The sequence below is a fragment of the Hippocampus bargibanti genome, linkage group LG01 (assembly GCF_051943395.1).
Source record: "Hippocampus bargibanti isolate YZ-2025 linkage group LG01, ASM5194339v1, whole genome shotgun sequence".
Lineage (NCBI taxonomy): Eukaryota > Metazoa > Chordata > Actinopteri > Syngnathiformes > Syngnathidae > Hippocampus > Hippocampus bargibanti.
Genome location: NC_142734.1, coordinates 28,302,132 through 28,316,746, shown reverse-complemented (window position 1 = coordinate 28,316,746; position 14,615 = coordinate 28,302,132). Strand labels below are relative to the sequence as shown.

The 14,615-nt window shown below is 42.7% G+C and overlaps 1 protein-coding gene across 1 annotated transcript in view; it reads left to right on the top strand.

Annotated features, from left to right (window-relative positions):
* nid2a (nidogen 2a (osteonidogen)) overlaps positions 1-14,615 on the top strand; it is a 50,746-nt gene that overhangs the window by 26,002 nt on the left and 10,129 nt on the right. The window contains exons 16-52 of the mRNA XM_089008055.1: positions 350-478; positions 1,625-1,747; positions 3,777-3,913; positions 3,998-4,103; positions 4,189-4,322; positions 4,408-4,513; positions 4,629-4,744; positions 5,051-5,156; positions 5,617-5,750; positions 6,138-6,243; positions 6,337-6,461; positions 6,713-6,818; positions 6,939-7,072; positions 7,152-7,257; positions 7,336-7,460; positions 7,537-7,642; positions 7,844-7,968; positions 8,045-8,150; positions 8,239-8,363; positions 8,442-8,547; positions 8,641-8,765; positions 8,843-8,948; positions 9,039-9,163; positions 9,241-9,346; positions 9,454-9,578; positions 9,877-9,982; positions 10,097-10,221; positions 10,298-10,403; positions 10,492-10,616; positions 10,736-10,841; positions 10,933-11,057; positions 11,503-11,608; positions 11,704-11,828; positions 11,888-11,993; positions 12,395-12,522; positions 12,739-12,844; positions 14,486-14,615. Of these exons, the coding sequence (XP_088864181.1) occupies positions 350-478; positions 1,625-1,747; positions 3,777-3,913; positions 3,998-4,103; positions 4,189-4,322; positions 4,408-4,513; positions 4,629-4,744; positions 5,051-5,156; positions 5,617-5,750; positions 6,138-6,243; positions 6,337-6,461; positions 6,713-6,818; positions 6,939-7,072; positions 7,152-7,257; positions 7,336-7,460; positions 7,537-7,642; positions 7,844-7,968; positions 8,045-8,150; positions 8,239-8,363; positions 8,442-8,547; positions 8,641-8,765; positions 8,843-8,948; positions 9,039-9,163; positions 9,241-9,346; positions 9,454-9,578; positions 9,877-9,982; positions 10,097-10,221; positions 10,298-10,403; positions 10,492-10,616; positions 10,736-10,841; positions 10,933-11,057; positions 11,503-11,608; positions 11,704-11,828; positions 11,888-11,993; positions 12,395-12,522; positions 12,739-12,844; positions 14,486-14,615 (4,342 nt within the window). The remainder of the gene's footprint in view (positions 1-349; positions 479-1,624; positions 1,748-3,776; positions 3,914-3,997; positions 4,104-4,188; positions 4,323-4,407; positions 4,514-4,628; positions 4,745-5,050; positions 5,157-5,616; positions 5,751-6,137; positions 6,244-6,336; positions 6,462-6,712; positions 6,819-6,938; positions 7,073-7,151; positions 7,258-7,335; positions 7,461-7,536; positions 7,643-7,843; positions 7,969-8,044; positions 8,151-8,238; positions 8,364-8,441; positions 8,548-8,640; positions 8,766-8,842; positions 8,949-9,038; positions 9,164-9,240; positions 9,347-9,453; positions 9,579-9,876; positions 9,983-10,096; positions 10,222-10,297; positions 10,404-10,491; positions 10,617-10,735; positions 10,842-10,932; positions 11,058-11,502; positions 11,609-11,703; positions 11,829-11,887; positions 11,994-12,394; positions 12,523-12,738; positions 12,845-14,485) is intronic.

Below are 14,615 nucleotides of genomic sequence, written 5' to 3'. Positions count from 1 at the left end.
CTCCTCCTCCTCCTTGTCTGCCCTCCCTCCCTTGTATTTAATGATGTAATTAACAGAGACTTGTATTGCTTAAAGCTCGTCCATGGCCTGTCATTAGCCCAGCATTATCTTCATGTCTCCTGCTGACAGCACTAGGAAAGCCCCGGGCTCTACCTCGGTTCCCATGGATGGGCCCCAGTGTCTCTCCATGACCGCATAATCACAACGTCTTGTACTGTACTAAGAATGCAGCCTTGACTCCAGGTGTTTTTCTCAGTTTTCATCTCTCTCTCTCTCTCTCTCTCTCTCTCTCTCTCTCTCTCTCTCTCTCTCTCTCTCTCTCTCTCTCTCTCTCTCTCTCTCTCATTAGATGTCGATGAGTGTGCAGAGGGCTTGTCCACGTGTGGGGCTCATTCCCAGTGCATCAACTTACCTGGTAGCCATCGGTGCCAGTGTCAAGCTGGTTATGAATTTGGCTTTGACGGACGTACATGTGTGGGTGAGTGTTTTTCACCCTCAACATGTTGAAGACTAGCACACGTGACACACAGAGAGAGAGAGAGAGAGAGAGAGAGAGAGAGAGAGAGAGAGAGAGAGAGAGAGAGAGAGAGAGAGAGAGAGAGAGAGAGAGAGAGAGAGATGTGCATATGTTGTAATACAATAATATTTTACCATTGACGTGCGGTGAGGTTCATGGCTGGTGAGGCACTGACGTCATCACAGTCAGATTTACAAACATATGAACTCTACAGAGTAGCTTATTCGCCATTTGATTGGCAATAGTTAATGTGTTTTGTTTAAAATGTCATGTCAGCATTCTTTATATAAACTGTACCATAGAAAAAAAGAATTAAAAAAACGTTATTATCGTGTTACCTTTACTAATAAATGAAGTCCATGCACCACTCCTTCCGAAGAAAGGCATCTATACCTTCTTTGTAGAAGCCTTCCTTATCTTTCTTCAGTTTTAAAAGTCTCTCTATTTCTTTCATTAGATATGTAATCCTCCATTCTGAAAATAAGGCCAAGCAACACGAAAAAAATGACTGGGACTGGATGGTTGCACTTAACTTGGTAACTGTTTACTGTAGCTTGCTCCCACTAATTCTATTATTCTGCAGCCGAGGAGGCGCAAGAAGAATCTCTGTAATCACTAGCGCCCCCTGTCATGAGGCAGGAGAACTGTGTGCCTCACCTACGCACAATTTTGATAAAAAATAAAATAAACACTGTAGTACAGTGTTTATAATGTAAAGTGACTCTACATTATATACACCAGATAACTGTAGACATTTAGTTCATATACTAAAAGTGTTTGAACACTTTAATAGCGATATGCAGAGGGACAGCAATGCGGTCTCACTGCAGAGCAAGCCAGCACAGTTAGCATAGTCATTGTCCAATCCATTGGTGAGGCTCAGTCGGCTGCTGCCTCACCGCTCGAGTTTGGGTCCCTGAAAGGGCAGGAAGGATGATCAGAAAAGTGTGCGTGTGTGTTTGTGTGTGCGTGTGTGTGTGTGTGTGTGTTTCCGTTACTTTTGATGAATTTACACTGGAAAGTTCTTGATTAAACCTACAGCGCTTTCAGCCATATGACATATATTACAATGGATTCGCACACTTTACAGCGTTCGTATGTTTTCAGACATGGATGAATGCAGGTCCTCCCCATGCCACGTGGATGCAAGATGCACCAACAGTCTAGGCTCCTTCCAGTGCCAGTGTCAGAATGGTTTTTATGGAGATGGTTTCCTTTGCTCGCAACAAGGTAAGAGATCGTGCCACCATGAGTAAGTGTTTCCCACCTGGCATTTCCATTCTTTGCGTGTCGACAAATTAAAACCCAAATTGACATGTGAAATGTAAATAAAACGAGAATGGGGAGATTTGCAAATCACAGGGGGGTGTTTGCCAAAGTGTTCAAGCATTCTTTTTGAAAACATTAAATTTGCATGTGGGAACTCAGGGTAGTGATGGGAAAATGAATCTTCATGAAGCATGTGTGATAGTTTTGGACTCCTCCAGATAGTGCGCTTGGTTTAACTGTAAAGGTTAATGCAAAGGGAATTTCCACTCCATCTTTAAACCAAGAGTGCCATCTAAAGGAGTCAAAAACTATCACAAATGCTTCATGAAGCTTCACTTGCCCATCACTAACTCATGGTACTAATTTGAGAGAAGCAGTCATAGTCATAAAATAACGTATTTATTTTACGTGAAGTGGTCCAAAGTGTTTCTCAATTAATACAATTGCATCCTGTTAGCCTTGTTTATTTTTTTAATTTATTTATTTTACTGAGTCTTAAAATATTGATGGCAAACTGTAATTTAGCAATGATGGAACCACGGAAATAAAGATGAGGTGATGATGACATATTTGGTGGCTTGCAAATGAGGAATGACCAACCGGCGAAATATACTCCTACAAAGTATCATCAAAGAATCTGGAATTGGTTGGCCCGATAGTGGAGTCGTTAGCACGTCGCCTTCACAGTGCAGATGTTGTGAGTTCAAGACCCGGTCCGGCCTCCCTGTGTGGAGTTTGCATGTTCTCCCCGGGTCCACGTGGGTTTTCTTCAGGTCCTCCGGTTTCCTCTCACATTCCGAAAACATGCATGGCAGGCTGATTGAACACTCCAAATTGTCCCGAGGTATGAGTGTGAGAGTGACTGTTGTTTGTCTCTGTGTGCCCTGCCAATTCCCGGTGTCCCTTGCATCGTGCCCGAAGACGGCTTGGATAAGCTCCAGCACCCCCTGCGACCCTAGTGAGGATAAAGAGGTGTGGAAAATGGATGGATGGATGAATCTGGCATTTGAACGTTGTGATGATTCCATTCAGCATGGTCTTTTTTGTCTTTGGTCTGGTGGACATCACATTTCTAAAAAGAATTAGATAGGTGGACTTGTCAGACGACAGCATGGACATTTCCACTTTACCTCTTTTCTGGATGTTGATGATGCTTTGCATTTGTTGATGCTATTTTTAGAATGTGCATAGCTTGAGAGGTTGAAATTTATTCTCTTACAATATTGCTTGTGTGCAGAGAATTTTTAGAAAATCTTGATAATATGGATCGGAAATAATGAGATCCCCTAATTCCTGCCAATTGTATGTTGACAAATGTTCCTGTTAAGCTGTTTCCCATTGATAACTAGTGATGGGAAAACGAAGCTCCATGAAGCATTTGTGATAATCTTTTGACTCTTTCAGCCTAGAAACAACCGGAAAATATATTTGTCTTGAAAATAATACCTAAAAAATAGTGATGAAAAAACTGTAGCCTCCGGGAAAAAAAAAAAAATTTTCCAAGGTGGTTTCCATGCATCAGATTGCTACAGTTACTGACATCTATGTGCATCAAGCGTGCATTGGAAACATGCGTATCGACTGAGGTCATGAAATCCAAGAAAATTGTATCCAGCTATGTTTTCAAAGATGCCACAAACTTGAAATGTTTATGGAAATTTTGACACCTTTGGTTTTGGAAATGGACTGTGTCGAACCCCCAAAAATAAATGATCTTCCAGAGCAGTCAAGATCAAGAACACGTCTTAGCTCAATGAGTCAAAACAACTTCAAGATATATTTCAACTAAGATGGTGAGCCAGGCCTTCTCCCACAATTGTAAATTTCTCCCAAACACACTCCGACATCATCAAGAACGTTTTCTGAGAACAATGAAGCACCCACAACTGCCTGGAATTACAAGACGGTGTCCTCTAAGCAGTCATTTTGTTCATACAGTGTACGATATTACAAAAACAATTCCCTAATTACCGTACCTGCTCGTCTATAGGACAGACAGACCGTACGAAAAGCCAATGTGAGGAACACAGAGACAGACTGCAAGGTGGGCCCGAGCAAGCCGGTCAGCTGCCCGTTGGGGTTTTTATTCCACAATGTGACTCTGGTGGACAATACAGAGCACTGCAGGTGGGTGACAAGAGACAGAAGTTGGATCCATGACCACCAACTCAATGAAAAGTGGAGCTCAGGTGTTTACTGACTCATTCACAGTGCCACGACTCCACCGGTCATTGTTGGTGTGTGGATAGTCAAGGGCAAGAGAGACCAGGAACCAGAACTGCTCCTGGTATGGCACCAACACAGTGTGACAGATATGGTGAGGACCACGTGAGACGTTTCACCACCTTGAGCTGTAAAAGGGATCTGTTTGTGTTGACATGCTTTGTTTCGAAACCCACCAGAGCAACCGCAACAACCTAAAACCCAATGTCAGCATCACAGGGATAGCGTAGAGACCACCAGTCCAGAAGGTTATCCTATAGTGGGAACTTTTGTACCCCAGTGCGACGCTAACGGACAGTACACCCCTCAACAGGTAAGCACATAATAATAATACGTTTCATTTATAGGAGACATTATGCGTTTACCATATGATACGTTTGTCAATCTTGTTATTTCAGTGTCACGGCTCTACCGGACATTGTTGGTGTGTGGACAGCCAAGGACAGGAAAGACGCGGAACCAGAACTCCACCTGGTACAACACCCATCGACTGTGAAACACCCGGTACGAAACAGACTTTCAACAGAACAAAAACTTCAGTGTGCTGGCACCATCGCAGATGTGCGTGAGGTTTTCTTGTCATGACACTGCTTGTTGTTTCTACTCTTTATGTCCTTAGATGACCATCCTAAAACCCACTGTGAGCAACACAGAGACAGCATCCACACTACCGGTCCACTTTTGGGGGCATTTGTACCTCAGTGTGATGCTAATGGACAATATGCGCCACTGCAGGTCAGTCGAAGAAAATGACACATTAAGTAGTGATGGGAAAATGAAACTTCATCAAGCACTTGGGATTTTTTTACTCCTCCAGATAGTGCTCTTGATTTAAATGTAAAGGTTAGTGCAAAGGAAATGACTTTAAAAAAAATCACTGCATCTTTCAACCAAGAGTGCCATCTAGATGAGTCAGTGCTTCATGAAGCTTTACTTGCGAATCACGACCATGAACTACACAGATGTATTTAAAAGCATTTGATTTCATGTAGCACTCAAGTGTTTGATATCCAAAAATTTAATAACACCCATATGTCACAGTGTCACGGCTCTACTGGGCATTGTTGGTGTGTGGACAGCCAGGGACAAGAAAGACCTGGAACCAGAACAAGTCCCGGCGCGCCACCCACAGACTGTGATAAACCAGGTGAACAAAGAAAAAGTGCACAGGGAAAGATGTACCCCTCTGCATCGTTAAACTGTTATGATCTTGGCAGTGTAACAATCGCTGCTACAGATGTCTTGTTTCATCGCTACGAGGCTGCCAGGCTTTCCTTGCTAAACACCGACTTTAGAACGCCACGCATCAACCTGTGCTTCAAAATGCTTCGAAAAAAGAGGCGACAGAGTAATATATAAACGCATGTTATAAAAAAAGGGTCGGCATCTAGTCTGTATGATTGGCTTTCATAATTATTTTTTTTAAAGAAGAGGCAATGCAGAGAAATATCTGTTAGATATTTTTAATTCACGATATTTTAAATCCCTGTCATAGAAATATCTCTTAACTATAACTATGACGGGGATTTAAACAGTACTTTCAGAAATGAGCATGAATCTCCAATTAGTCTTACATGACAACATCTAAATCTGTCTTTCACAACCAGATGCACCTGATCGTACAAAAACCCACTGTGAGCATCATAGAGACAGCCTACAGACCATCAGTCCTGAGGGTTTTCCTCTCGTGGGAGCCTTTGTGCCTCAGTGTGACGCAAATGGGCAATATACTTCACAACAGGTAAATATGTGCTGACTTGATGGATTGTCTTTTGTATAGATTGGTACGTCTACCTAGGAAATTAATTGGTTCTGGAAGAAATTTCTGAAGGAGAAAATGTAAGTTGAGACGCGTTTTCCATGAAAATGCCCTAATTCGTTCCAAGTGCTCCCTAATTCAGACATAAATGTTTTCTAAAGTATAACAATACAATGTTATAAGTATGTTGCATTCAGGAAAGTCCGAGCTCCAAGTCGCAGTCTGTATGATTGGCTTTCATAAAAAAAAAAAAATAAAGAAGAGGCAATATTTTCATGTAGAGGCGTTTCATACCTTGAACATTTTTGTATCAAGAGACTTTTGTAAGTAGACTATTTTAGGTCGACTAAGACCAAATGTCTATTTTAGTGTCACGGCTCAACTGGACATTGTTGGTGTGTGGACAGCCAAGGACAGGAAAGACCCGGTACTAGAACGTCTGCTGGGTCAACACACGTTGACTGTGACAAACCAGGTGTCAAAGCTCAATATTTTTCAGTGTTGCTGGAATGACTTCATAGTGACTAATATTGCAATGAGATACCTAACTTTGTGTCATGATTTCCAGAGCAACCAAAAACCCAGTGTGAGCAGCACAGAGACAGCGTCCAGACTGTCAGTCCAGAGGGTTATCCCATCGTGGGAGCCTTTGTACCACAATGTGATTTCAACGGACATTACACACCACAACAGGTAAATTACAGTAAAGTCTCGTTATATCGATATCGGATATATCGATAGTCCCGGTTATATCGATACTATTTCTATGCACGCACGGAGAAAATTACATGCAAACAGGGTCGGATATATCGATAGTCCCGGTTATATCGATATTTTTTCGGACTCCCTTGAATATCGATATAACGAGACTTTACTGTATGTAGTAGAGGAGACCTTGCTTTCAGGATAGAATGTTCTTTATTAAATGTTATTGTTCATTTCAGTGCCATGGCTCTACTGGACATTGTTGGTGTGTTGACAGCCAAGGACAGGAAAGACTGGGAACCAGAACTTCACCTGGGACAACACCAACAAACTGTAACAAACCAGGTGCAAAAGCGAGAATCCTTCCCAATGTCACATATACAGTACTTTAATAGAGTACTAATGTCATATATTTTTTTAATCACATGGTTGGCTCAAAGCTATTTTGTTAAATCAATGTAACAGAAGACCCGCAACGTCTTAAAACTCATTGTGAGCAGCACAGAGACAGTGTACAGACCACCAGTCCAGAAGGCTATCCCATTTTGGGAGCCTTTGTACCTCAGTGTGATGCGAATGGACAGTACACACCACAGCAGGTACATTCGAGATGGTTTAGCGACTTTATCATTTGTATATCATCAACATAAACGTACTGGATAAAAATGTTTGTGTTAGTGTCATGGTTCTAGTGGACATTGTTGGTGTGTGGACAACAAAGGGCAAGAAATACCCGGTACAAGGACACCTCCTGGTGGAACACCCGTTGACTGTGCCATATCAGGTGCTAAAACTCACTCTCCCAGTGTTTACACACTATGATGTCTGTTTTTGACATATAACTTTGCAATATAATCTCTAGAGCGTCCGAAAAGCAACTGTGAGTTGCACAGAGACAGAATACAGACCGAGGGTCCAGACGGTTATCCACCGGTGGGCGCTTTTGTACCTCAGTGTGATGCTAATGGACATTACATCCCTCAGCAGGTACGATCCTAGACGTTTTGAGGTCTTGTGTCTATTTTATGTCATCATTCTGACAAAAACAAATTTGGTGTTCTAGTGTCACGGTTCCAGTGGACATTGTTGGTGCGTGGATAGTCATGGACAAGAAAGATCTGGAACGAGAACGCCTCCTGGTGCAACACCCTTTGACTGTGAAAAACCAGGTGTCAAAGTTGAATTTATTTTGACTGGTTGGCCTAAGGACAACAAAAAAAATCAAGAAAATGTCCCACACTAGGAAAAACTCCAAGTTCTGGTTACAAATGAAAATCCGCAATAGAGCATTTGTGCAATAATCAAACTGTGACATAGCGGAACACTGTTTTTTTTTCAAATCAAGTATTACTTTCCAATGTACTTTCCAGAACGTCCTAAAAGTCACTGTGAGTTGCACAGAGACAGGATACACACAACCAGTTCAGAGGGTTATCCACTCTTGGGGGCCTATACACCCCAGTGTGATGCTAACGGAAACTACACTCCTCAACAGGTACTTTTTTGACATTATGATGCATTATCACTTTTTAATAACCTTCTATCTGACTTAAACCGATTGGGTGTTCTAGTGTCATGGCTCTAGTGGCCATTGTTGGTGCGTGGACAACCAAGGACAAGAAAGACCCGGTACTAGAACTCCACCAGGCGGAACACACTTTGACTGCGAGAAACCAGGTTCCAAAGCTCCTCTGTCCTCGTCTTTCCATTCTGATGACCCTCTGATAATTTTTATTCAAGTGTAATTTGGCAATATAATCTCTAGAGCGTCCAAGAAGCCATTGTGAGTTACATAGAGACAGGATGCACACAACCAGTCCAGAGGGTCATCAAATAGCAGGAGCATATGTGCCCCAGTGTGATGCGAATGGAGAGTATATTTCTCAGCAGGTAAATTCTCAACAGTTTGATGCGTCATCTATTCATTATCTTTCTATATTATTGTTTTTATGTTATTGTGTATTTTAGTGTCATGGCTCAACTGGCCATTGTTGGTGTGTGGATAGCCAAGGACAAGAAAGACCTGGTACTAGAACTCCTCCTGGTGGAACACCCTTTGACTGTGACAAACCAGGTGGCAAAGTTTAAAACTCCCTAGTCTTTAAACGCTGATGATTCACTTATATATTGTCTTACTTTCCGAATAACTTCACAATATGAATTTTAGAACGTCCTAAAAGCCACTGCGAGCACATCAGGGACAGTATCCAGACCACCAGTTCAGAGGGTCATCCACTAGCGGGCACCTATGTACCCCAGTGTGATGTTAACGGACACTACACTCCTCGACAGGTACTTTCTCGACACTTTGATGCATCACATATTTTGTATATAATCCTACGATGACAAAAACATGTTGTGTATTTCAGTGTCACGGCTCAACCGGGCATTGTTGGTGTGTGGACACCCATGGACAAGAAAGACCAGGTACCAGAACTCCTCCTGGTACAACACCCATAAACTGTGACAAACCAGGTGCCAAAGTCAAACACTCCCAAGGCAATACATTCTTATGACTTTCTCATATTTTGAACTCAAGTATGAATCTATAATGTACATTTTTAGACTGTACGAAAAGTCACTGTGAGCGCCAGAGGGACAAAGTTCAGACCACCGGTCCGGATGGCCATCCACTTGTAGGAGTCTATATACCCCACTGTGATGCTAACGGACAGTACACTCCTCAACAGGTACTTTCTAGACAATTTACATTTTTTCTATCCAGTAACTTCCTTTGTGACTAAGAAAAACACATTTTGTATATTAGTGTCACGGGTCTAGTGGACATTGTTGGTGTGTCGACAGCCAAGGCCAAGAAAGACCTGGTACTAGAACTCCTCCTGGCACAACACCCTTTGACTGCGATCAACAAGGTCCTAAAGCTCACCTTTCGTTCTATTCACATTCTGATGACTCTCTTTTATTTTTAATTGAAGTATAACTCCACAAAAAATATTCATATTATTTATAATATATTTAGAACGTCCTAAAAGCCATTGTGAGCGCAACAGGGACAGTATTCAGACAACCAGTCATGAGGGTCATCCACTAGTAGGAGCCTATCTACCCCAGTGTGATGCTAACGGATTGTACATTCCTCAGCAGGTAAATTCTCAACAGTTTAATGCAGGGGTCTCCAAAGTCGGTCCTCGAGGGCCGCTGTCCTGCCTGTTTTCCAGCTCTCCCAGGAGCAACGCACCTGATTCAAATCATCAGGACCATTTTGATGCTGCTTTAGAGCTGGCTGATGAGCTGATCATTTGAATCAGTTGTGTTGCTCCTCGGAAAGCTGGAAAACAGGCAGGACAGCGGCCCTCGAGGACCGACTTTGGAGACGCCTGGTTTAATGCATTATTTATTTTGTATATCATTCCATGTGACTAAATCTTGTTGTATGTTTTAGTGTCATGGCTCAACTGGCCATTGTTGGTGTGTCGACAGCCAAGGTCAAGAAAGACCCGGTACTAGAACTCCTCCTGGCGCAACACCCGTTGACTGCGATCAACAAGGTCCCAGAGCTCTCCTTTTGTTCTATTTACATTCTGATGATTCTCTTATATTTTTAATTGAAGTATAACTCTACTACGCAATATTTTTATTCATATTATTTATAATATATTTAGAACGTCCTAAAAGCCACTGTGAGCGCAACAGGGACAGTATTCAGACAACCAGTCATGAGGGGCATCCACTAGTAGGAGCCTATGTACCCCAGTGTGATGCTCATGGATTGTATATTCCTCAGCAGGTATATTCTCAAATATTTAATGCATTATTTCTTTTGTATATCATTCAATGTGACTAAATCTTATATTATGTTTTAGTGTCATGGGTCAACTGGCCATTGCTGGTGCGTGGACAGCCAAGGACAGGAAAGACGGGGTACCAGAACTCCACCTGGCGGGACGCCCTTTGACTGTGAAACACCAGGTGGCAAAGCTAACCTTTCCTTGTCTTTCCACTCCGATGATGCTTTTATATTTTTAATTAAAGTATAACTTTCCAATGTACTTTCCAGAACTTCCTAAAAGTCACTGTGAGCAGCACAGAGAAAGCATTCAGACCACAAGTCCAGATGGTCATCAACTAGCGGGAGCCTATGTGCCCCAATGTGATGCTAATGGAAACTACACTCCTCAACAGGTACTTTTTCCAACACGGTGATGCAGTATATATTTTTTTACATATTCAACAAGACCAGTCCCCAGCCCTCAAGCAAATTGGCGGGTCTTTATGCGGCGAAAACATTGTATGTATTTTAGTGTCACGGTTCTACTGGACATTGTTGGTGTGTGGACAACCAAGGACAAGAAAGACCCGGTACTAGAACACCTCCCGGTACAACACCCATCAACTGCGACAACCCAGGTGCCAATTTAAACTGTTTCTTGCGCTTCTACTTCCTATTATCTGGTCTTGCATTTTCAATCCAAGCGTAACATTGCAATGTAATCCCTAGAATCTCCCAAAAGCCACTGTGAGCAGCATCGAGACAGCGTACAGACCACCAGTCCTGATGGATATCCCATATTGGGAGCCTTTATACCTCAATGCGATGCAAATGGACAATACAGACCTCTTCAGGTAAAGATGAGACGTATCAAGAATATGTCTTTTTCAACTTATGCCATATCCTCATCTATGTTAGGAAGTTTTTGAGTGTGTGTGTGTGTGTTTCCCTCTTCTGTCAAAATCCACGTACTGGATTAAGGACAGCAGACACAATATCCATCCATTCTCTGATCTGTCTACTCACAAGAGTCGTGTGAGGTGTTGGAACCGAACCCAGCTGACTTTGGGGAGTCGACAGGAGACACCCTGAGCCAGTTTCCACCCAATCACAGAGCACACGGGGACGAACAAGCATACATGATTCCCGATTCTGATTCTGATACTCCTCCGTACTCACACTCACACCTAGGGCCAATAGTTTTGCATCGGAAGTATTTTTGGGAGGAACCCATTGTGGAGAACTATTAGTATTTTATATATTATTATTTAAGTATGAACGAAAGAACCTTTATTCCAGTGTCACGGTTCGAGTGGACATTGTTGGTGTGTGGACAACCAAGGGCAGGAACGACCTGGAACCAGAACTTCTCCCGGTGCAACACCTTTTGACTGTGACAATCAAGGTCTGAACTTCAATGTTTTTTTCATGCTTACAGTCAAGAACGAATGTACCAGATAAATGTATCATCCAAAGTATGATCTTAATTGTCCCTGCCAGAACGCCCCAAAACTCATTGTGAGACACACAGAGACCGTGTACAAGCAACCGGTTCAGACGGCAAGCCTATCCTCGGAGCCTTCGTACCACAGTGTGATACTAACGGACGGTACATACCTCAACAGGTAAGCAATTGATGAATTTATTTGCCATATGTTGCTTTTAAACAGTCTTCCCATTTCAGTGTCACGGCTCGACTGGGCATTGTTGGTGTGTGGACAGCCATGGACAGGAACGATCCGGAACCAGAACTCCACCTGGTACAACACCAATCGACTGTGAGAGACCGGGTAAGATATAGACTTGCAGTAGACAGGTATCACAAGTGCTTCATGAAGCTTCATTTGCCCATCCCTGAATGATAGATACAGTAAAGTCTCGTTATATCGATATTCAAGGGAGTCAGAAAAAATATCGATATAACCGGGACTATCGATATATCCGACCCTGTTTGCATGTAATTTTCTCCGTGCGTGCATAGAAATAGTATCGATATAACCGGGACTATCGATATATCCGATATCGATATAACGAGACTTTACTGTATATGACAATGCTGTTTCTTTCCAGTCTCTCAACCGTTAATTTATTAATTTATTAATTTAATTATGTATTTGTTTGTTTGTTTGTTTGTTTGTTTGTTTGTTTGTTTGTTTGTTTGTTTGCAAACAACGTCCGATCAACGTTACAGATCAACGTCCGAAAACTCAATGCGAACACCACAGAGCAAGTGTGCAGACAACCAGTCCGGAGGGTTATCCACTGGTGGGAGCCTTTGTGCCTCAGTGTGATGCTAATGGCCAGTACACATCACAACAGGTAGATTCAACAAGGTTTCCGACGTTTGTCTTCTCTATAGTAGTATCTATACCGTGTCAAACTCAAGGCCCGCAGGCTGGATATTGCCCGCCACGTCATTTCATGCGGCCCTTCTGCCCACAATAGATCAATGTCGATATGAAATGGCATGAAACTGAATATTCTTGCTATTCCGCTATTAGTCGTATCAAGTCATTATCGTTTGTTTTTTTCTAGTGCCATGGTTCCATTGGACAATGTTGGTGTGTGGACAACAACGGCCAAGAGAGAGCAGGATCAAGAACGCCGGCTGGAGTTTCTCCTGTAGACTGTGACCGTCCCAGTAAGCTGAGAATGCTTCTTCAGCCCCACATTTCATGTCCTTTTAGATGTTTTCCTCTTGCCCTAATGACTTCACTCAGCCGTTCTCCATCTGAAGCACATGCACACGCAAACACATGCACACACACACACACCGACACACGCGCACACACATTCACATAGGCTAAAAGCAGTTCTTGCTGTAAACGAAAGTTTTATAACTGTCCAAACATCTTCAGAGTTTGTCTTGTGGTAAGACGGATGGACGGTTTCCTTGGCAACCAAACCATAAGCAAACACTGCCTTTTTCAGGGTGACGCCCGACACCCGAATGCTTGTTGTCACTTGACGTTCACTTGTAGGTGTCTGCTTTCCTACGTTATATACAAATGTCCTTCGTCATCCTCTGCATCTTGAAACATGTGCTGCCTTTTCTGAGAACCAACTGTAAATTTTAATGTTCTCCAGTAAAGTGACTTATTAGCTGGATTTTACAAGGTAAACACAAAGGCAAGACAAAGTGTGCGCGTGTGTCAACAAAGTGACACTGCGCACAATTAATCACACCCTTCACATGTACCGTCGATGTGATGTACTGTAAACTAAAGCCAGGAAGATCATTCCAATAGTTTCACAACGGATGAATCAAGTCACATGGAATCTTCTTGTTTGTTGAAGATGTTTCACCTGAAGTCCAAAAGGCTTCCTCGGTTCTAAAGCCTCTGGTGGTCACAACAACCCGGTTGCTGTGTGCCCGGTTTTGCATACCATCCGGTCGTTAACATGCCTGGGAGAAAAATAACTTTGTGGCCGTTATTCCTTGAAGGAATGACAACAACAAACCCACTGTAACCGCTAGTGATGGGCAAGTGAAGCTTCATGAAACGCTTGTAATCAAGGCACGTATCAAACTTAGGTAGTCATGAAAGGGTGACGAGAATATCCACCGACACACACACACAAACAAAAAAAAACGAGGGTGGATCGTAAAAGATCCCATCAAGGGAAGTTTTATATCTAAAGACGGTATACTGTACACGTCTAAAAACAATTGCTGACAAAAGTGCATGTAAGGCGCACCTCCAATGAATGGTGTATTTTCAAATGGTTTCCATGTATAAAGCGCACTTGATTATTGGGATTTGGATTTACCTTTATTAGTGTCGCAGTGGACAAATTTACATTTCACAGCAGCAAAGTGATGAAATGAAAGTAGAAAAACGAAATACATGAGCTGCTGGGAAGGCAGCCACTGTCGTGGCGCCGTCTTGAAGTCAAAAGAACAAAAAAAAACAAAATAACAAATAATATGACAATAAGATGCTGTGGATTTTTAACACATTTCCTTTATACTGACCTCTGGATGAGTCAAAGTAATATCACATGTGCTTCATGAAGCTTCCTTTTCCCATCACTTGTGACTGCCCTCCACAAAGAAAAGGAGAGACACTCCACATATCAAATTGACACCTTCGGGAGCCTTTTGGATTTGAGATTAAACATGTTCCATGAACGAAGACAGCCAAGTCGCCATGATCCCAACTTTGCCGATCACTGCGACTTGGATACCTGCCGATCCGCTCGTGCAGCCTCCAAATAAACCCGCGGGATTCCTGGCAATCGTATCTGAGATCTTCAGCTTTATTGATGTGTCCTTTTGCAGTCTACGTGCCTCCTACCGAGCGTCCCGAGAGTGTTTGTGAGCGCTGGAGAAGCAGTTTAATGGAGCATTACGGTGGGAAACCCGAGCCGCAACAGTACCTGCCACAATGTGACAGAGATGGGCAGTTCAG